The 24120-nt window shown below is 44.0% G+C and overlaps 1 protein-coding gene across 1 annotated transcript in view; it reads right to left on the minus strand.

Moving 5' to 3' along the window:
* LOC141047691 (multidrug resistance-associated protein 1-like) overlaps positions 1–24120 on the minus strand; it is a 164572-nt gene that overhangs the window by 62788 nt on the left and 77664 nt on the right. Inside the window, exons 14-17 of the mRNA XM_073542906.1 lie at positions 23889–24035; positions 23725–23809; positions 15638–15704; positions 8224–8350 (exon numbers count right to left, since the gene is read on the minus strand). Coding sequence (XP_073399007.1) covers positions 8224–8350; positions 15638–15704; positions 23725–23809; positions 23889–24035 — 426 coding nt within the window. The remainder of the gene's footprint in view (positions 1–8223; positions 8351–15637; positions 15705–23724; positions 23810–23888; positions 24036–24120) is intronic.

The raw sequence follows: 24120 nt of genomic DNA on the forward strand, positions 1-24120 counted from the left end.
AAGTCATGGAGATGGGAGTGGGCGATTCGGATTACAGAGGATGTTAGTTTTAGGTCATTAACAGAATGGAGGGCACGGGTAGGGTGATAGACTAACATGAGGGAGGAGATGTAGGGTGGTGCTAAACTGTGGAGTGCTTTGTGGGAGAGAGATAAGTTTATATTGAACTCTGTAGTGGTTGGGCAACTAGTGCAACAACTGGCACAGGGTAGAGGCATCGGTGTAGCAGTTGGAAAGGAATATGATCCTGGATGCTGCATTCAGGATGGACTTTAAAGGGGAGTTTTGTGTGAGGGAGGCCAAACAGTAGAGAGTTGCAATAGTCCAGATGAGAATTAATAACAGCAACAGTAATAGTTTTTTCAGAGTCTAAGGTAAGAAAAAGTTGGAATCTAGAAATGTTTTTGAGGTGTAGGTGACATAAGCGGGTGAGTGATCGGATGTAGGGAGTGAAGGAAAGAACATCTGCAAGGAGTTTGTATGTTCTCCCCGTGTTTGCGTGGGTTTTCTCTGGGTTCTCTGGTTTCCTCCCACATTATAAAGACATACTGATAGGGAATTTAGACTGTGAGCCCCAATGGGGACAGCGATGATAATGTGTGCAAACTGTAAAGCGCAGCGGAATATGTTAGCGCTATATAAAAACAAAGATTATTATTATAAGCTTTACTTCCTTCCCCTCCCCCTCCTGTCTGTGTCTTGTAGGGTCAGTGATTTTGTTTAAAGCTATAGATCGAGATGTAAACTTATTACATTGTGCCTACTTAATATTGATGACAAATTGGTTTGTTAGAAATAGCATCCATTTTTTGTTATCTAAAGAAATATGCTCTTGTATTAAAGGATTGAGTTTTCCTTTTCTGTAATACCATTTTGAAAAATTTAATAAAAATTCTGTTACAAAAAAATAAAAATAAAGAATTGTTGGCTAGTGAGGTGATGACAGCGTTGAAGCAGGTTTGTTTGGAGAGGTGAAGAGCAGAGTTGCATGTTTTAAGCATAAGCTTATAGTGGATGAAATCTTCATCCAGATAGTCTGTGGACAAAAAAAATCGGCGCACCTAGAGCACCGCTGAAGAAAACGTATTTGCAGCGTGTGCCAGGGTTGTCGCCGTCTGTGCAGAGTTGTTGTAAATGTAGTTACCACAAGGGATGTCCAATTCTCACTGGGCACTTCAACAATAATAAGAATAACTCTAATCCCCACTATGTCATAGTAATGAGGGAAAAATGAAGAGATCCCAAAAATATACTAAAAACAATGAATTTTATTATAATAGTTTAAAATACAAAACTGAGAGAGTTAAAAAAGCAAAATGCTGTCCAAGGGACACTGAGCAAAAAGGTGTATAACAAATGCAAATATGATATCTATCGTTCACTGATGTGCTATGATAAACTATTATGCCAATACAACATTGTATATCTCATAGAAAGTGCAATACAGCATGCAGTAATATCCAAACCATTTATCAATATGATTCACAGGTGCTTTCAGCATTCATGTGATACAAGCCAGATAGCCATATGACGGAAATAAATATACTGACACACAAATATAATCATGGAGTGGACAAAAGTGTGACCGCTATGATATAAGCACCACCCAGTGAAAATTAGATTAGAATATAAGTATAAAGTGAACAGAAGGACATGTTGCCTGGTCAAAGACACGTGTAGCTCAGCGTCCCCTCACCCCAACACGCGTTTCGCCGCCAGCTTCTTCCGGGGGGATATTACTGCATGCTGTACTGCACTTTCTATGAGATATACAATGTTGTATTATACAAAGAATGGTTGCACTCTATCATGCGAAGGCATGTCAATGTGGAATATATGCAATTAGAATTGCAATACAGCTTTAGAATTATAGAAAAAAAATATATGAGACTCTTAGCATAAAATTTGGCCAAATATCTGCCCACCAGCCAACGTCAAGGTGGCCTCAAATCTGATGGGTACCTACACTGTGTGAATACCTCTCTAAGGCTGATGTCTGAATTCCTGGGTGAATGTGGACACATCTGTCAGCAATGCCTGCATTTATGGGTAAGTAGGGACCTGCTATAATTAAAATCACCACCTGGTGGAGGGCGGAGTGCTCGGTCAGTAAGCTAATTACATATATTCCACATTGACATGCCTTAGCATGATAGAGTACAACCATTCTTTGTATATTGTATATGGGGGTAGCTCCTCTTGGTATGCACCTATTCACATTAGTTTGGATGTGCCAGTCAGTTTTTTTTGTCTCATACAATGTTGTATTGGCATAATAGTATATCATAGCACATCAGTGAACGATAGATATCATATTTGCATTTGTTATACACCTTTTTGCTCAGTGTCCCTAGGACAGCATTTTGCTTTTTTAACTCTTTCAGTTTTGTATTTTAACCCCTTTCTGTCATGTGACGTACTATCCAGTCCATGTGCCCTGGGACTTAATTCCCAGGGACGGTATAGTACGTAAGAGCGATCAGCGGCGCCCACATGGTGAGCGCCGCTGATTGCGGCTGGGTGTCAGCTGATTATCACAGCTGACACCCGGCACAATGTGTCAGGGGCGGTCACGGACCGTCCCTGACACGTTAACCCCTTGCACACCGTGATCAAACACGATCGCGGTGTACCGGGGTTAAAGGGAAGCATCGACAGGGAGGGGGCTCCCTCCGTGCTTCCCTGAGCCCCCCACAGCAGCGCAATGTGCAGCGCTGCTGCGGGGGGCTCCATCCCTGCAGGTCCCCGAATCCAAGATGGCGATGGGGACCTTCGGGGGCCTGCAGGGAACTGGCTTCCTCAGTGCCTGCAAAGCGCAGGCATGAGGAAGCCTTCTGCAGTGCCTGTGACAGATCGCTGATCTGTCACAGTGATCTGTGATGTGACAGATCAGCGATCTGTCACATGACAGGTATGTCCCCCCTGGGACAATGTAATAAAGTTAAAAAAAAAAAAGGTGTAAAAATAATGTTAAAAAAAAAATAAATAAATAAAATATTCCTTAATAAATTCATTTTTTGGAATTAAAAAAAAAAAAAAAAAACACAATAAAAGTACACATATTTGGTATCTCCGCTTCCATAACGACCCGCCCTATAAAACTGTCCCACTAGTTAACCCCTTTAGCGAACCCCTTAAAAAATAAAAAACTAAGCAAAAAATTATTTATTATCAAACCGACAAACAAAAAGTGCAATAACGCGCGATCAAAAAGACGCATATAAATATCCATGGTACCACTGAAAACGTCATCTTGTCCCGCAAAAAACGAGCCGCCATACAGCATCATCAGCGAAAAAATAAAAAAAGTTATAGCTCACAGAATAAAGCGATGCAAAAATAATTATTTTTATATAAAACTGTTTTCATTGCATAAAACCGACAAAACATAAAAAAAAAGACATAAATGAGGTATCACTGTAACCGTACTGACCCGAAGAATAAAACTGCTTTATCAATTTTACCGCACGCAGAACGGTGTAAACGCACCCCCCACAAGAAATTCATGAAACGCTGTTTTTTGTTTATTCTGCGTCCCAAAAATCGGAATAAAAAGCGATCAAAAAATGTCACGTGCCCGAAAATGGTACCAATAAAAACATCAACTCGTCCCGCAAAAAATAAGACCTCACATGACTCGGTGGGTCAAAATATGGAAAAATTATAGGTCTTAATATGTGGTGATGCAAAAACTATTTTTTTACAATAAAATAAAAAGCGTCTTTTAGCGTGCGACAGCCGCCAAACATAAATACCGAAGGGAAAAATAATAAAATTATAAGAAAATGTATTTATTTTCAATTTTCCCATTAGGGTTAGGGCTAGGGTTAGGGCTAGGTTTAGGGCTAGGGCTAGGGTTAGGGTTAGGGGTGTGTTGGGGTTCGGGTTGGAGTTAGAATTGGGGGTTTCCACTGTTTGGTCACATCAGGGGCTCTCCAAACGCAACATGGCATCTGATCTCAATTCCAGCCAATTCTGCGCTGATAAAGTCAAATGGTGCTCCTTCCCTTCCAAGCTCTGCCATGCGCCCAAACAGTGTTTTACCCCCACATATAGGGTATCAGCCTACTCAGGACAAATTGCAAAACAACTTTTGGGGTCCAATTTCTCCTGTTACCCTTAGTAAAATAAAAAATTGGGGGCAAAAATATCATTTTTGTGGAAAAAAAATGATTTTTTTATTTTCACGCCCGGGCGTTCTAAACTTCTGTGAAGCACTTGGGGGTTCAAAGTGCTCACCACACATCTAGATAAGTTCCGTAGGGGGTCTAGTTTCCAAAATGGTGTCATTTGTGGGGGGATTTCACTGTTTAGGTACATTAGGGACTTTCCAAATGCAACATGACACCCGCAGACCATTCCGTCAAAGTCTGCATTCCAAAACGTCACTACTTCCTTTCCGAGACCCGACGTGTGCCCATACAGTAGTTTTCTCCCACATATGGGGTATCAGCATACTCAGGACAAATTGGACAACAACTTTTGAGTTCCAATTTCTCCTGTTACCCTTGGGAAAATAAAAAAATTGGTGACTAAAAGATCATGTTTGTGGAAAAAATACGATTTTTTTTATTTTCACGCCCAGGCGTTATAAACTTCTGTGAAGCCCTTGGAGGTTCAAAGTGCTCACCTCACATCTAGATAAGTTCCTTGGGGGGTCTAGTTTCCAAAATGGTGTCATTTGTGAGGGGTTTCCAGTGTTTTGGTACATCAGGGGCTTTCCAAACGCGACATGGTGTCCAATCTCAATTCCAGCCAAAAACGTCAAATGGCGCTGCTTCCCTTACAAACTCTGCCATGACTCCCAAATAGTGGTTTACCCCCACATGTGGGGTATCAGCGCACTCAGGACAAATTGCACAATAACTTTTAGGGTCCTGTTACCCTTGGAAAAATAAGAATTGAGGGTGAAAAGACAAGGCCGGCCCGAGAGATTACGGCGCCCTAGGCGAAACTATTTTGTTGCGCCCCTACTATTCTTGGCAGTAGATGAAAACTTGGGATATAAATTTAGGAGCAAAATAAACCACAACAACAATCATTAACTCTCTCCTAACTCTTTAATCTTCTGAGAAGTTGTATAGGACAAATATATACAAAGTAATCAATAACACAAAACAAAAACGACCATAGGTAATTAAAATCTTTGTTTCCTTGCCTTTTTTTTTTTTTTTTTTTAAAAGGGTGACACTAAGTCACCGAGATTAATTTGTTTAGCAACTTCAGATTCTATCGAAATTGTTGCCAACCCAACCAACCTCTCTTGCGTCATATTTGCCCTTAAATATGTTTTAATTAGCTTTAGTTTTGAGAAGCTTCTCTCTCCTGAGGCCACGAACACAGGCAGAGTCAAAAGAATTCTTAGAGCCACCACCAGGTTGGGGACACTTTCTTTCAAGTCAGATTTAGGCAAAAGTTCAAGAACATCTTTTGGTGATGAATCTTCTGGAACACGTCTTGACATTGCCTGCAGCTCACTACATAGCTCTACGGCATCGATGTCTTTTACTTCGTTGTGTGTAAGAGACTTTTCCAGAACAAATTTGCTTGGTTTTCCCTCATGTGAACGGATGTGGTACAAAAATCCAAATTTCAATTCCATTTCTTTCAGCTGAGTGAACCGCTCATCAACTGAATTTATAGCAGTATCTAAGATCGCAACGTAAAAGTTAATTTTGAAACTCTGTTTCTCATCTCTTATGGTCTCATCTTTCCCTTCATAAGAGAACTATTTTTTTTCTTTAAACGTTTTGGCGCAGAACTTGACTCAAAATTAACTGGTATGCCAAGCTCTTCTGCGATTTCCCAACGGTTTTTCTTTTAAATTTATGGTAAAAATTTATGTACACTTTTCTTTCCATCCCTAAAACTTTTTGCCTTTTGAAAAGATTTTTTAATTTTTTCTATTTTTTCTCTGGCGCCCCCTTTGGGTCGGCGCCCTAGGCGGCCGCCTAGTTCGCCTATACGTTCGGGCTGGCCCTGTGAAAAGATCATTTTTGTGGAAAAAATATGATTTTTTAATTGTACGGCTGTACGTTATAAACTTCTGTGAAGCCCTTGGGGGTTCAAAGTTCTCATCACACATCTACATAAGTTCCTTAGGGGGTCTAGTTTCCAAAATGGTGTCATTTGTGGGGGATTTCCACTGTTTTGGTACATCAGGGGCTCTACAAACGTGACATGGCGTCCGATCTGAATTTCAGCCAATTTTGCATTGAAAAAGTCAAACGGCGCTCCTTCCCTTCTAAGCTCTGCCATGCGCCAAAACAGTCGTTCCCCCCCACATATCAGGTATCAGCGTACTCAGGACAAATTGCACAATAACTTTTGCAGTCCAATTTCTCCTGTTACCCTTGGTAAAATAAAAAAAAAAAAAAAATCTGAAGTTTTTTTTGTGAAAAAAAGTTAAATGTTCATTTTCTTTAAATATTCAAAAAATTCCTGTGACGCACCTGAAGGGTTAATAAGCTTATTGAATGTGGTTTTGAGCACCTTAAGGGGTGCAGTTTTTAGAATGGTGTCACTTTTGGGTATTTTCTATCATATAGACCCCTCAAAGTGGCTTCAAATGTGATGTGGTCTGTAAAAATAAAATGGTGTTGCAAAAATGAGAAATCACTGGTCAAATTTTAACCCTTATAGCTTCCTAACAAAAAAAAATTTTGCATCCAAAATTGTGCTGATGTAAAGTAAACATGTGGGAAATGTTACTTATTAAGCTTTTTGTGTGCCGTATCTCTGTGATTTAAGGGCATAAAAATTCAAAGTTGGAAAATTGCGAAATTTTCAAAATTTTCGCCAAATTTCCATTTTTTTCACAAATAAACGCAAGTTATTTGAATGAAATTTTACCACTAACATGAATCATAGAATCATAGAATCATAGAGTTGGAAGGGACCTCCTGGGCCATCTGGTCCAACCCCCTGCTCAAAGCAGGATTCGCTAAATCATCCCAGTCAGATGTCTGTCCAGCCTCTGTTTGAAGACTTCCATTGAAGGAGAACTCACCACTTCTCGTGGCAGCCTGTTCCACTCATTGATAACTCTAACTGTCAAAAAGTTTTTTCTAATATCTAATCTGTGTCTCCTCCCCTTCAGTTTCATCCCATTGCTTCTAGTCTTTCCTTGTGCAAATGAGAATAAAGTTGATCCTTCTACAATGTGACAGCCCTTTAGATATTTGTAGACAGCTATTAAGTCTCCTCTCAGTCTTCTCTTTTGCAAACTAAACATTCCCAAATCCTGCAACCTTTCCTCATAAGACAGGGTTTGCAGACCGGTCACCATTCTGGTCGCTCAATATGTACAATATTGTCACGAGAAAGCAGTGTCAGAATCACCGGGATCCATGGAAGCGTTTCAGAGTTATTACCTCATAAAGGGACAGTGGTCAGAATTGTAAAAATTGGCCAGGTCATGAACGTGCAAACCACCCTTGGGGGTTAAGGGGTTAAACTCTCATAATAAAATTCATTGTTTTTGTATATTTTTGGGATCTCTTCGTTTTTCCCTCATTACTATGACATAGTGGGGATTAGAGTTATTGTTGTAAATGTAGGAGGTGCAGCTTCATACACAATAAATTCAAAAAGTGTTGTTACTTTTTAAAAGTAATCTGTCACCAAGTTTTGCCTGCAGAATAATGTAGAAACAGAAAACGGATTCCAGTGATGTGTCACTTACAGGGCTGCTTGCTGTAGTTTTGATAAAATCACTTTTATCAGCAGGAGATTATCACTAGAGAACTCGTAAAACCTACTGCCATATAGTCCTTCATATTCACGATCTCTGCATAACCACGCCCCCACCACTGAGTGGCAATTTTCTGCCTACGGACAGTGTACAAAGAAGGCGTCCAATCAGCGGTGTGAGCGGGGTTATACAGAGCTCAGCCTTTAGAGAACTGCCACATCTGCAGCAATAAAACAGTTTTATCAAAATTACAGCGAGCAGCTCAGTAAGTGTCACATCAGATGAGGTAGCAGAAAAAGCTGTGGAGAGATTCCCTCTAAGGCCCCATTATGTCTTTGCATTTATTCTAGAATAATACTAAGTAACCATTAATATAGAAAAGAAAACCACTTTTTGAGATTAAAAGTAAATATAATTAATGGTAAAAAGAAAATCCACACTGGGAGATCTGGTTCTGACACATTCATTGGAAACCTCCTATGTGTGTAGTAGTGTTTTCTTACTTAGTAGAGGAGATGACATCTTTATACCTTTAGAGCAACTTTTCCAATAACTTTCTCCATTTCTCCAAGTAGTGCTGAAAGAAGGGAGGATTTTCCGCAGCCAACATGACCAACGACAGCCACCAATGAGCCTTTCTCAATTGACAAATTTATGCTGCAACATAAAACAGCACCATAAAAAAAAAAAAGTTATCATCCACCGTCTATTAAGCCTAAAAAAAAAAAAAAAAAAAAAAATCGATGTCCATGCTTTCACCAAAATTGCTTTAATCCTAAGGAATGAAGGTATCAGCAGTACTAGGATACATTACTATTCTATGTCACACCATTACCCACCCCATTATTACAACCTGGATTCCCCCCATCTTATTGCATCACTAATTACATTTGTCATTTTAGATTGGAGCAAAAAAAAAAAATAAATAAAAAAAAAAAAATCAACCAATCATATTCTTCTACTCGATCTCCAATAAGGCGATGTATAGAAACAGCCTCCTCTCGAGGCCAAAATAATATACTATAGCTACTCCTTTCCCGAATGGTCCGTCAGTATGGCTTTTTTTTAAGGTAGGAGGAAACCCATGAAGAACATATAATCTCATTGCAGATGTTGTCCTTTTTGGGATTTGAACCCAGCGCTGCTAACCACTGAGCCGCCGTGTAAACAAGGAATGAACTCCAGGCTTGTCTGCAAATGTGAATATATTTTATCTTCTTCAGATCAACCCCAAAACAAACTAGGGAATAATCACAGCCAAGATACATTACTAAGTATGGAGATATACTAAATTCCACACTGTATATGAAACCGTATTCATTCATTTATTCAATCATTAATGTATTTATCACGTTTTTGTTTATATTTAATTTACACCAACGCCGAGAATGAAAAGTCATGAAATTATGGATAGACATGTTGCCGATATGGAAATTATGAAAAAATGGAAAACATTTTCAAGACATCTTGATTTATTCAATATCGAGTGTGAACGCCATGTGAGGAGATAGTCGCACTTACATGCCAGGCTATCAATGATTGTTTGAGGAATGAATGTGCCGCCACATTGAATGCACTTGGGCAAATCATCAAGATCCGCTGCTGGCAGCTCCTTTTGCAATCACCAACCAATGATATCCCAGACATGCTCAATGGGAGACAAATCCGGAGACACGGCAGGCCATGGTTGCAAGTTTAGGCCAAGTAGTCTGCTCACAGTAACACAAGCAACATGAGTTTTGGTATTGTTGAACTGAAAAACAGCACCTGGGAACATTTGGAGAAATTACCATACCACGGGGTCCTAGACTAAATCAATAATACCGAGCTGTTAATGTACCTGGAATGAAGACTAGTGGCGTCCGGCTACCATAACTTAGGTCACCCTTCACCATAAAGCCGGGAGCATGACCACTGTGTTATTCCCTTGAGCAGGTCTCTTTGTGGCATTGACCGCATGGTCTCCAGACCAATCTACAGCTATCATAGCATCCGTGACAGAAGCAGAACCCATCAATCATGAAGATACGCCTCCATTGCAGCCTCCCTTTGCTTTCCTGCTCTGCATCATGATAGTGGTTGAGAGCGGTGGCGTGATGTCAATGGACACCTTTCGCTGGACGTAGCCCAATATTGTGCAGATGCCTTCTGATGGTTTGTGTAGACACTGACACCATAGGCTTGGTATGTGAGGTCGAGTTTCACTTGCTGTATCGAATGGGTCTCAAGTAAAGCCAGTCATACCGCCATTTCTCAAAACTGTTCAGGAACTGTATTTCAATACGACAACACCAGGCTGCATGTTGCCTGTGCTACTGTAAGCAACTTGTGTGGCCTAATCATGTTCTGCAGCATCTTCAGGCTTCTCTCCTATTGAACACATCAGGGACGCCATAGATTTGCAATTGCAAAGAGATAATTTGCTCAAGTGCAACCAACGTGGCAGAACATTCCTCAGACAACCATAGCAGGCATGCCGATGTCAGCTGCCGGCCACTGCACCAACCACAGAAGGGAGCATCGCCTGTCGTGGGGGCAGAGGAAGGTGAGAATAATTCTTTGTTTTTGTGTCTTCTTTTACACAGAGGCAGAACAGGAACATATATACCAGAAAGGGGCACATATATACCAGGAAAGAGGACATATTATACCAGGAAAGGGCCCAGGAAGGGGGACATATATACAAAAAAGTCGCCCAGGATGGGGGATATATATAGAAGAAAGAAGTCCAGGATGGGGGACATAACAGGAAGATGCTCAGGATGGGGGGCACATATATACTGGGATGGGGCACATGTAAACTAGGAAAGAGGACATGAAAGACAGCAAGGGGCCCAGGATGGGGGACATATATACCAGGATGGATATATATATATATATATATATATATATATATATATATATATATATATACACACATACACCAGGATGGGGCACATACAGTGGGGAAAAAAAGTATTTAGTCAGTCAGCAATAGTGCAAGTTCCACCACTTAAACTGATGAGAGGCGTCTGTAATTTACATCATAGGTAGACCTCAACTATGGGAGACAAACTGAGAAAAAAAAATCCAGAAAATCACATTGTCTGTTTTTTTTTCATTTTATTTGCATATTATGGTGGAAAATAAGTATTTGGTCAGAAACAAAATTTCATCTCAATACTTTGTGATATATCCTTTGTTGGCAATGACAGAGGTCAAAAGTTTTCTGTAAGTCTTCACAAGGTTGCCACACACTGTTGTTGGTATGTTGGCCCATTCCTCCATGCAGATCTCCTCTAGAGCAGTGATGTTTTTGGCTTTTCGCTTGGCAACACGGACTTTCAACTCCCTCCAAAGGTTTTCTATAGGGTTGAGATCTGGAGACTGCCTAGGCCACTCCAGGACCTTGAAATGCTTCTTACGAAGCCACTCCTTCATTGCCCTGGCGGTGTGCTTTGGATCATTGTCATGTTGAAAGACCCAGCCACGTTTCATCTTCAATGCCCTTGCTGATGGAAGGAGGTTTGCACTCAAAATCTCACGATACATGGCCCCATTCATTCTTTCATGTACCCGGATCAGTCGTCCTGGCCCCTTTGCAGTGAAACAGCCCCAAAGCATGATGTTTTCACCACCATGCTTTACAGTAGGTATGGTGTTTGATGGATGCAACTCAGTATTCTTTTTCCTCCAAACACGACAAGTTGTGTTTCTACCAAACAGTTCCAGTTTGGTTTCATCAGACCATAGGACATTCTCCCAAAACTCCTCTGGATCATCCAAATGCTCTCTAGCAAACTTCAGACGGGCCCGGACATGTACAGGCTTAAGCAGTGGGACACGTCTGGCACTGCAGGATCTGAGTCCATGGTGGCGTAGTGTTTTACTTATGGTAGGCCTTGTTACATTGGTCCCAGCTCTCTGCAGTTCATTCACTAGGTCCCCCCGCGTGGTTCTGGGATTTTGGCTCACCGTTCTTGTGATCATTCTGACCCCACGGGGTGGGATTTTGCGTGGAGCACCAGATCGAGGGAGATTATCAGTGGTCGTGTATGTCTTCCATTTTCTAATTATTGCTCCCACAGTTGATTTCTTCACTCCAAGCTGGTTGGCTATTGCAGATTCAGTCTTCCCAGCCTGGTGCAGGGCTGCAATTTTGTTTCTGGTGTCCTTTGACAGCTCTTTGGTCTTCACCATAGTGGAGTTTGGAGTCAGACTGTTTGAGGGTGTGCACAGGTGTCTTTTTATACTGATAACAAGTTTAAACAGGTGCCATTACTACAGGTAATGAGTGGAGGAAAGAGGAGACTCTTAAAGAAGAAGTTACAGGTCTGTGAGAGCTAGAAATCTTGATTGCTTGTTTCTGACCAAATACTTATTTTCCACCATAATATGCAAATAAAATGAAAAAAAAAACAGACAATGTGATTTTCTGGATTTTTTTTTCTCAGTTTGTCTCCCATAGTTGAGGTCTACCTATGATGTAAATTACAGACGCCTCTCATCTTTTTAAGTGGTGGAACTTGCACTATTGCTGACTGACTAAATACTTTTTTTCCCCACTGTATATACCAGGAAGGGGCCGATGATGGGGGGCACATATATACCAGGATGGGATACATATACACCAGAATAGGGAGACCTATACCAGGAAGGAGAACATATACGAGCACATATACACCAGCATGGGGCACAAACATACCAGGATGGGGGACATGTACACCATGAAGAGGCCCAGGATAGGGGGCAAGTATTCCAGGAAGGGGCCCAGTATGGGGAGCACATATATACCAGGATGGGGCACATATAATATATATATATATATATATATATAATTATATTATATCAGGATGGGGGACATATATACTAGGAAGGAGGACATATACCAGGAGAGAAGACATATTATATCAGAAAGGTGCCCAGGATGGGGGGGCACATATATATCAGGATGGGCACATAGGTATACGAGGAAGGAGAACATATTATACCTGGAAAGATGGCATATTATACCAGAAAGGGACCCAGGATGGGGAACACATACCAGGCTAGGGTACAAATATACCAGGATGGGAACATATATACTAGGAAAGAGGATATACATAACAGTAAGGGGCCCAGGATGGGGACATATATAACAGAAAGAGGTTCAGGAAGGGGACATATATACCAGGATGGGGCCAAGGATGGGGGGCATATATATACCAGGATGGGGGGACATATACCAGGAAGGAAGACAAATATGCCAGGAAGGAAAACAAATATACCAGGAAGGGGCCCAGGATGGGGGGCACATATACACCAGGATGGGGGACATTTATACCAGGAAGGGGCCCAGGATGGGGGGGACATTTATACCAGGAAGGGGCCCAGGATGGGGGGCACATATACACCAGGATTGGGCACTTGTATACCAAGTAGAGGAACATCTATATCAGGTTGGAGGATATATAAACCAGGAAGGGGCCTAGGATTGGGGACATATATACCTGGAAGGGACCCAGGATGGGGGACATTACTACATAATGAAGGCGAGGGGGAGGCAATACATATATCTTTATACGATTTAGAACCCAACAAGTGCCCATACACCTGACCAACATGCAGGGGGGGGAACCCCAGGTCCAAATTTTGCACTGGTGCCCATCGGACTCTAGTTACGCCACTGTAAGTCAGTTGGAATAAAATAGTACAGAAGCTGTCCTGGGAAATCAGCATGCCATATATATCTGAGCTCAAGGTGGATATATCCATCATATAGCATTAGGTGTTAAAATCCCATGGAAATGTGATTTATGCACTTTGGACCTATTCTAGGTCTATAGTCATAGTATGTAGAGCGATCGCTCAAATGTGACACTACACTCTCTCATTACAAGGCTTCCCATGAAGCAGATTTCGGCTGTGTACATACAACTGACCACTGCTGTGATATTTCCGGCCTTCTCTCCAGCGGTCACTGACTTCCTACACCAGTGACCACTTTCCCTGCACATGGACACGGTAGCTGTCTTCACTAGTGATGTACACAGTCATCAGCTGATCAACATAAGGATTATATTTAACAAATACCATATTTTTCGGACTATAAGACGCACTTTTTTCCCAAAAAATTTTTGGGGAAAATGGGGGTGCGTCTTGTAGTCGGAATACACTTAAAAAATACTGTGGCGGCAGCAGGAGTTGGACGATTCTGCGGCGGTCCCGGTCTGATGCTGCAGGGCAATTATCACACTCCCTTCCCAGGCAGGTGCAGCAGGTTCGGCGGTGGTGCTCTGTGGTGAGGGGGGGCTCCGCCTGTATTTTGTGAAAGCATGGAGGCCGCCCGCTCATCCATTGCTGTGATGCGGTGGCCTCCGGGAAAATGGCCGTCGGGGGCGGCGCATGCTCAGATTGAGATCTCTGCAACGAGATCTCAGGAGATGAGATCTCAATCTGAGCATGCGCCTCCCCCGACAGCCATTTTCCCGGAGGCCACCGCATCACAGCAATGGATGTGCGGGCGATCTCTGAGCTTTCACAAAATGCCGGCGAAGCACCCCCCGCACCACAGAGCACCACCGCCGAACCTGCCGCACCAGCATGGGCTGGGACTTCCTGGAGGCCACCGCACCTGCCACACCAGCCTAGGATGGGAGTCATATCGCCGGACCACTGAACACCCCCCCTGTGACCGCGCTCCACCAGTGCTGCCGAACCCCTCGGTAAGCTGAATTTGGACTGTAAAACGGACCCTCATTTGACACATTTTTTTTCACTGTTTTCCTTCTGAAAATTTGGGTTGCGTCTTATAATAATAATAATAATCTTTATTTTTATATAGCGCTAACATATTCCGCAGCGCTTTACAGTTTGCACACATTATCACTGTCCCCGATGAGGCTCACAATCTAAATTCCCTATCAGTATGTCTTTAGAGTGTGGGAGGAAACCGGAGCACCCGGAGGAAACCCACGCAAACACGGGGAGAACATACAAACTCCTTGCAGATGTTGTCCTTGGTGGGATTCAAACCCAGGACCCCAGCGCTGCAAGGCTGCAGCGCCAACCACTGAGCCACCGTGCTGCCCCATCTTCCGGTGCGTCTTATAGTCCAAAAAATACGGTAGTTTACTGCTAATTTTGCGTAACACTAGTTTTGACTTTGCGAAAGATGTGGTCGCCAACATCACAAGTGAGGCACAAGAGACCAGTATTATGGTGACAGTTACTATATAAACTATAGAAAGTGGCATCAAACCAAATAAGGCAATTGGGTTTACTATGACTGGCAAACTCTAAATGTCTAGGAGGAGTTCAATTTAAAAAAAAATGTCAGCAGGTTTTTGTAATGTAATCTGAGAGCAGCATGATGTAGGGGCAGAGAATCTGATTCCTGCGATGTATCACTTACTGGGCTGCTTGCTGCAGTTTTCATACAATCACTGTTGTTCTCTGCTGCAGATCTATCAGTTCTCTGAATGCTGAACTCCGTATAACCCCGCCCACACCACTGATTGGCTGTTTTCTGTGTACACTGTGCATAGGCAGAAAGCTGCTAATCAGTGGTGAGGGCGTGGTTACAGAGAGATCATGAATATGGAGAACTACCTGGCTGCAGGATTATTAGTCCTGCAGTAATCTTCTGCTGATAAAACACTGATTTTATTGAAACAACAATATACAGCCTAGTAAGGGAGACATCCATGGAATGAGGCTCTCTGCCCCTACATCATGCTGTTCTCAGATAACATAGAAAAACCTGCTGACAGATTCCTTATAAGGGTCATATTTTGCCAAGTTACATTTCTGGTATGTTTGTTTTGCATGTCATGACTGGCTGATAAGAGGGGGGTGCCAGATATCTCACAGGTGGATAAAACATCACCGCATTTAATGCAAATGTAAAATTAAATTAATACAATCAGAAGATTTGAAAAAGAAAGATAATATCATCTGAAAGCCAGTAACAGTCATCAGGCCTACCTCCAAAGACATGGGTCACCCGTGGGGCCCCAGGAAAATATGCCATCACATACAACAATGTCATTCCCTTAAATGGAAAAAAAAGGGTCACTTTTAGGTAACAAATTGATTGATTTTGCAATATAAAAACATTCATACATCCTCCAATATCAAAACACTAAGGTCTCTGTTCCTGCTGCCAGATTCCCTCCAATACACTGTTTGTTAACAGCTCGTTGCCTAGGTGACCGACCACCGCTGCTGTCTAGTTTGTAAGCACTGCACTGTAGCGGGTCAGGATTAGGACAACAGTGCGCTCCAGTTTTTGGCCAGCTTCAAATCAGGGCTTACAAACTCACAGAAAAGAGGTTATAATCACTGCACATGTTCTGCTGTATAGCAGTAGTGGTCGATCGCTAAGGCAACGATCTGTAAACAAAAGAAGTGTAACAGCTCAAAAATAACTTAAAATTTCAATAACTAGTAAATTGTAAAATTACTTGGATTTACAAGCACTACTCGACAATACCCATTAATGAAGATGGAAATAACCCTTTAAGTGCCACTGTTTGGTCCAGGCCATGAAGGTGAGGTTTTAGTAGTTGGTGTATGGAGAGCAAATTGTGCATGTGATAGGATAAATCATTTGGTTCAGAAATCATATATCGGCTCCTCCGGCATGCCAAAAAGTTTGCAACATTTCATCTTTATTTTTCACCTCTTAATTGTATCTTAGGCTGATGTCTGACCTTTAGGATTTGTTTTAAATCTTATGATGGTGATGTTTGGTTTCCCACTCCTTCCCCTTAGGCTATGTGCACACGCTGCGGAAAGGGGTGCGGATTTGGCCGCGCGGATTTTGTAAAATCTGCAGGTAAATCCGCAGGTCAAAAGACCTGCGGTTTATCTGCAGATTATCCTGCGGTTTGGCCCTGCGATTTCACCATCTCCACAATAGTGGAGATAGGAATCCGCAGAAAGAATTGACATGTCAATTCATTCTGCAGTTTCAAAACCGCAGGAAAACCGTGAGGAAAAATCCGCACTGCGATTTTTTATTCCCATAGGAAATAATGGTACTGTACACCACAGCAAAAACTGCTGCGGAACCGCAGCAGAATCCGCAGCGTGCGCACACACCCTTAGGGTCTGTGCACACCTTGCAGTTTTGTCACTTTTTTTTCTGCTCAGGAGGATTTTCCAATACCAGTAAAGTCAATGATTCTTGAAGTCTCAGGCACACGATGCTTATTTTTTCCTGGTTTGGTGCAGATTTAAATCCTTAGCGCGTCAATTCTTTCAGATTTTTTGCTGCACATTTCACCCATACTAATGGATGGTGAAAAATCAGCACCAAAAACCCATATAAAAAAACTAGCAAAACACGGGTATTACGTACCTGGTAATGTGTTTTTTCATGAGACATGACGGCACCACGAGAGAGGGGATCCGCCCTACGAGGACAGGAAACCTTCAAGATAAAAGGGGGCGGCTCCTCTCTCCGCATCAGTTGTTTTACAGAGCACGAGAGGAACTCCGCAGGTTAGTGCACACATGAACAATACATATTTTACACTGCTAAATTTCCAACACCAAGGGAGTGTATAATACTAACGAAACACCCAACTAATGACGTGATCAAAATAGGGCGGGAATATAAGGGTGCCGTCATGTCTCATGAAAAAACACATTACCAGGTATGTAATACCCGTGTTTTTCCATGGTACATGACGGCACCACGAGAGAGTTACAGAGATTTGTATTCTCTTTAGGGGGGGATTACTGCCTGTAACACTCTTCTCCCAAATGTGAGATCAGAGGCAGCAGATAGGTCTAATCTGTAATGTCTGAAAAAGGTAGATGGAGAGGACCAAGTGGCCGCCTTACAGATTTGGTCGATGGAGGCGTCTGCTCTCTCCGCCCAGGACGTTGCCATGGCCCTCGTGGAGTGGGCTTTTAGGCCCTCTGGAACAGCCCTGCCTGCACTACTATTTGCTAGTATGATGGCTTCTCTCTCCCATCTAGCTATAGTTTGCTTATAGGCTTTAAGGCCTTTCCTTGCCCCCTGATATGTGACAAATAAGGCCCTCTGTTTCCTCCATGGTTTTGTCACCTCTAAATACTGTAGGATACATCTCCTAACGTCTAAGCAATGTAATCTCTCTTCCTTTTTGTTACCGGGGTTAGGACAAAAGGATGGCAAGATTATTTCCTGAGCCCTGTGGAATTTCGACACTACCTTAGGGAGGTATGCTGGATCTAATCTTAACACGACTCTGTCGTCCATAACCTGAGTGTATGGCGGGTCTGCTGATAGTGCGTGTAAGTCCCCAACCCTACGTGCCGATGTGAGTGCCACTAACAAGGCTGTTTTTAAAGTTAGCACTTTATCTGATGTTGCGTTTATTGGTTCAAATGGACTTTCCGTTAGGGATGATAGGACTAAATTTAGATCCCAGGGAGGAGGTTTAGGAGATGGGACAGAGTCAGCTCTAGTGCAGGCCCGGATAAATCTGGCGACCCATCTATCGCTTGCCAGGTCATAGTTGAATAATGCTGCCAGGGCTGAAACGTGTACTTTCAGGGTGCTGACCGCTAAGCCCAAGTCTAAACCCCTTTGTAGAAACTCTAGCACTGCCCTCACAGGTACTTCCCCCTCCTGTATTGGGCCTGAGGTGGACAAAATTTTCTCCATATTCTCCCGTATATTTTTGTAGTCACTGGCTTTCTGCTACTGATTAGGGTGGCAATCAACCTTGCTGAAAAGCCTTTCTTCTCTAACAGTGACCTTTCAAATTCCAGGCTGTCAAATGCAGCCTGGAATTCGGAGGGTGATTGAAGGGACCCTGTGTTAGGAGGTCGTGGTCCTCTGGGAGCACCCATGGGTCTGTCACTGACATCACTCTTAGCCAATAGAACCACGGCCTTTTTGGCCAAAAGGGAGCCATCATAATTACTCTGGCTTGATCCTCCCTGATCTTCTTCAGGACTAATGGAATAAGGCATATCGGAGGGAAGGCGTACAGGAGACCTGATGTCCATTTCATTCTGAAGGCGTCTACCACCAGTGGCATGTCTGCTGGCCTTAGGGAGCAGAATTTTTGAACTTTTCTGTTGGTTTTTGAGGCGAAGAGATCTATTATGGGTCTTCCCCACCTCTGCACAATTTGTTGAAAAATGGACCCTTTTAGGCACCATTCGCCTTGCTTTAAGTGGTTCCTGCTCAGAAAATCTGCCTTCAGGTTGTCTGCGCCTCGGATATGCAGGGCCGATAATGAGAGAAACTGATGTTCCGCCAGAGTCAGGATTCTTCTTGCTATTTCCATTAGCGACCGAGAACGGGTGCCCCCCTGATGGTTCACGTATGCGACTGCTGTACGATTGTCCGATAGGACTTTCACATGATGTCCTCTCAGGTGTGTAAGTAATCCTTCCAGTGCTCTTTCGATGGCTAGTAGTTCCCACTCGTTTGAGGATAGATCTTTTTCCCCCTGAGCCCAAGGATCTTGGAGCCATAGGGTGTCTAGATGGGCTCCCCAGCCCCAGGGACTGGCATCTGTCGTGACTACTCTGGAGGCTGTATATGTCCATGGTACTCCCCTCGGAGAGGACTCTATCTGCAACCACCATTTTAGTGACTGGAGTACAGGATCCGGGATGGTGAGCTTCTGTTCTAACTGCCCTTGAATCGTCAGATCGCTTTGTAACACGTACCACTGAAGCTCCCTTGTGTGAAATTGAGCCCATTTTACTGCTGGTATGCAGGAGGTTAGGGACCCCAACACTGACATGGCTTTCCTCAGAGTCATTGTTGGCTTTCCTAATGTTCTGATTAGGTTTTTGATTTTCTCTTCTTTCTCCTCTGGGAGGCGACACTCCTGTATTACTGAGTCTATTGTTAGGCCCAAAAAATTCTGGACCATCGTTGGCTCCAACCTGGATTTTTTTGAAGTTCAGTTGCCAACCCAGAGTCTGAAGAGTCTCTATCACTATCTTGACTTGTCCCTGACAGTGAGCGAAATCTTTTCCCACTATCAAGAAGTCGTCCAGATATGGTATTACTAGAGCATCTTTTTCTCTGAGATGTGCCGTGACCTCCGCAATTAATTTCGTGAAGACTCGGGGGGCTGTTGCTACCCCAAAGGGCAGAGCCTTGTACTGAAAGTGATGCCACTGAGATTTTATGTGGACTGCCACCCTGAGATATTTGCGGTCTCGCTGCCGGATCGGGACATGATAGTAAGCGTCCTTGAGATCCAGGACCGACATGTAACACCGAGGGAAGAGGAGTTTCACTGTAGATCTTATCGTCTCCATCTTGAATGATGGGACTACTAGATACTTGTTGAGGCCTTTCAGATTTATAATCGTCCTCCAGGAATCGTCTGGTTTCTTTATCAGAAATAGGGGGGAGTAAAAGCCTTCCTTCTTTTCTTTTTCTGGAACTTCTTCTAGTACGAGTTTTTGTATAAGTGATAATACCTCCTCTTCCAAACTCTTTTGTCTTTCTTGAGATGATTGTACCGGAGTTTGAATGAATTTTTGTGGTGGCCAGTGGTGGAATTTTAACTCCAGACCTGACCCTACTATCTGTCGGATCCAGGTGCTGGATGAGATCCTTTCCCAGGCTGGGAGGAAGTGAGAGAGCCTTCCCCCCACCTGAGAAGGACCGTCACTGGGCGGGTTTTTTGGCTTCTCTAGGGGGCTTGCTGAAATAGAAGCCTCTCCCTCCTCTGTATCGCCTGTCAGAATTGTTTCTGTCACGATCTTTAAATTGTTGCCTTCTGAATTTTCGGCCCCTCTGAAAGGAGCGCCGAAAGGCTTGAAATGGTTGTTTCGGAAAATTCTTTTTTGTATCACTCGCTTTTTCCAACACTTCATCCAATGCCGGACCGAATAAGAAACTTCCTTCACAAAGTTTCATTTTTGCCTGGGTGTCCCCCGGCCAGCATTTAAGCCATACCGCACGCCGTCCTACATTGGTTAAGGCTGCTGACTTTGACGCTAGTCTGGCCGAATCTGCTGATGCCTCTGCGAGAAAGTCCGCCGCCGCTCTAATAGCCGGCAATGATTCCAGAATCGTCTCTCTGGGAACTCCTTGTTCTAATTGATCCTCCAAGTTGTCTGTCCATATCTTTAGGGACCTAGCCACACAAGTGGCTGCGATGGCGGGCCTTAGTGCGCCAGCCGAGGTTTCCCAGGCTGCCTTAAGGCAGTTGTCCGCCTTTCGGTCCAGCGGCTCTTTTAGAAACCCCAGGTCCTCAAAGGGTAGGGAAGATTTTCTGGCGACCTTTGATATTACTACATCAATTTTGGGGGCCCTATCCCAGGATGAGGATGCCTCTTCCTCAAAGGGGTATCTCCTCTTCAGGGAATTCGTTATCTGGGACTTCCTTTCTGGCTTTCCCCATTCGCGTTTTATGAGTGCTTTTAGTTGTTCATTAACAGGGAAGGTCTTACGTTTTTTCTTTTGCAGTCCACTGAACATGAGATCTTGGGCTGTCTTTTTTGTCCGCTCTTCTACTAGCCCCATGGTAGATCTAACTGCTTTAATGAGTTCATCCGTAGTTTCTACAGGAAACGTATCTTCCCCGTCCGAGCTACTTCCTGAATACTGCGACTTATTTGAGTCGTCCTCTGACCCTGTAGAGTCTTGTTGAGAGACCCCTGAGTGGCTTGATCTCTTAGTTTTCCTCTCTGTATCTACAGCTTGTAATGCCCTTACTGACTTGGAAACTTCTGTCTGAATTATGGACCTCAGACTATCCGAAAATGAGGGTGTCTCCTCCGCTATGGTCTTGTTAATGCACTCCTGGCATAACTTTTTGTTCCAGGCTGCTTCTACGGGATTTTTACATAAAGCACATTCTTTATTTTTTGACTTTCCCCTACATTTCTTAGGGACCTCCTATACTCCACCCGCCAATGTATGTAAGAGGAGGAGGAGAGGGAAAGAGAGGAGAAAAAGAGAAAGAGAACAGACATTAGATTACTGGACTTTCTCGAAGTTCACTCACCACTCGGACGCTTCATAGAACGGGTACCGGATCTGGAGGTTGGCTGGTCCTTTCACTGTCTCCCAACGAGACTATGGACCCCTCTTTCCTGCGGTGACGACCCGCCCATGCGCTGCCCGAGTGGCTCACACTACTGCTGCGGCGTGTCTTTGCTTTCTCCTCTGAGCACGACCGCCTCTCCTTTGCTTCCTGGCGCGGTTGCACATGCTCTGGCGAAGGGCTCTCCATTATGCTGCTTATGGCTGCAAGCAGTCACTTCCACTCCAAATTGGTGCTGTGACGCCTGCTCGCCTTTTCTGGCGATCTTAAATAGCACCCTTTTTTTTTTTTTTTTTTTTTTTTTTTTTAGACCACCTGGTCTCGCACCTGCCCCGCTTGCTGTGTGGACGCGCGCACCATGCCTCTGCGTGCCCCCCCGGGACCGTGCACACCTTCTGCTTCTCCCAGGCCCCGCGGTGCTGTGCGCGCCGCTCTACTTCCGGGTCGCCGCAACCACTTCCGATTCATCGGCCATCATGCGCGCTCCCAACGCGCGCCTCTCCCGGTGCGGCCATACGAACCCGGGCCGGGTGAGCGCTTGGGCCCTGCTTGTTTCGGGCCCCCAGACACCCCTTACCTGCGCGATGGATCCCTTCCTGACCTGACTGCAGGTATACTCTCACTCCTCACTGTTTTTCCTGCTGCTTGTAGAATTACCGATCTCGGGATTTTCCGTTGCGGGGTCCGGTGTCTGGTCTCCAACAGGGAGGGTATACCGTCTGTGGCCTCCGAGGAGCTTTCTGCCCGGGCACCGATGTGTCTCCTGGGCTGCATGGCCACTGTATGTCAACAGGGAGGGAACAATATAAGTGGCCTTCCTGGACCTTCTTTGTGTGCTGACGTCTTGGAGGATCCACCGCCAAGGTACCCCGCTTCGCCTGGGCATCTGCCCCACCGGCTGTGGCCATGCCTTCGCTCAGGGGGGACATAGGTATATATGGCCCCCGAGGCGACTACCAGTACCCGGCGTCGGGTGTAGCAAACCCATGCCTGCCATTAATCACCCGACCCTGTCCAGGCATCCTTTTCTTCGGAATCTTCAAAGAGGCTTTCATCTTGAGAGTTCCCCGTCGAGGACAGGAAACCAACTGATGCGGAGAGAGGAGCCGCCCCCTTTTATCTTGAAGGTTTCCTGTCCTCGTAGGGCGGATCCCCTCTCTCGTGGTGCCGTCATGTAGAATGGAAAAAATGTGCCTATTTTACGCGGCATCTTTCCTGCCAAGAGATGCAGAAATGATGCTGAAATTTCTGCTGAAAACACGTTCTCCTTTTTTTTAGCTTTCTCCATACTTTCCAACTTCGATTGTACTCGGAATGCTTTACGAAATTTGCACTGGATTTGGAACTTTAGCATCTCACAACATTTCAGCAAAGCCAGAAGACGAACTTATTATATAATGACATGTTGCTAAATTATGCAACTGAAAAACTACAAAAAAAAAAAGAAGTTTGAAAAATAGATGAAATGTTTAAACCTTCTTTTTAACCATATACTGTACATCCTTTGACAACCTGACTTTTTTTCCCCAGTTGTAACTTCTGCATCACAATATCATACACGTCTGTAGACTGTGTGTGCAGCGTCTTGCAGGATTCCTTTCCGGAGATAGGACCATTTGCTTAGAATACCATTTTACAGTAAGGGTACTGTTACACTTAGCGATGCACCAGCGATCCCGACAACGATATGCATCGCTAATTGGTCGCTAGTGAGCTGCCACACAGGCAGATCTCACCAGCGACATCGCAGGGGTCGGGGGTCGTTACCTGTCAGACGCGGCAATCCTGATGTCCTCCCGCCTGCGTCCACGCGTCGCTCGTCGGCGCCACAGGAAGCGCCCGACGAGAAATGATCCAGGACCTTCTCGCACGACCACCAATAACCAGCGGGGGAGCCGGTCGGAGGTAAGTATCAGACATAGCGATATCGCTAGCAATATCGCTGCTACGTCACAAAATCGGTGATGTTACAGCGATATTGCTAGTGATATCACTATGTGTAACGGGGGCTTAAGGGTAGACTTGGTAAGCCATTTATGAATGGATACGTACTGCTCGTAGCGTCTAGCGTCTCCACATTGGCTTCCAGTTCTTCTTCTGAGAAAAATTTAGCCAGGCGTCTTAGAGATACAGTTGACTATAAAACAGAAGAAACCAATGTGAGAACAAGTCTCAACCGATGGGTATATACCGTACTCAAGCGATGTGTGTAGTACCTGTACAGTAAGAGTTATGGCCATCGGGAACATGCGAAGTGGGATCCTGAGAATATTCAGTAACATGATGGTGACAAAGGCTTTTTGGGCATCGAGAATATTGTTCTCATCAAGTGCCAAGAACACGCCAAACATGCTGAGGGAAACCTGGTCATCCAAGGACAAAACGGAAAACAGCCAAGATGTTAATATTGGTGCAACCAACACAAGTGTTAGGGTACACTCATACCTG

Source organism: Dendrobates tinctorius, unplaced genomic scaffold (genome assembly GCF_039654945.1).
Source record: "Dendrobates tinctorius isolate UK_male_01 unplaced genomic scaffold, ASM3965494v1 ptg000129l, whole genome shotgun sequence".
NCBI classification, from domain to species: domain Eukaryota; kingdom Metazoa; phylum Chordata; class Amphibia; order Anura; family Dendrobatidae; genus Dendrobates; species Dendrobates tinctorius.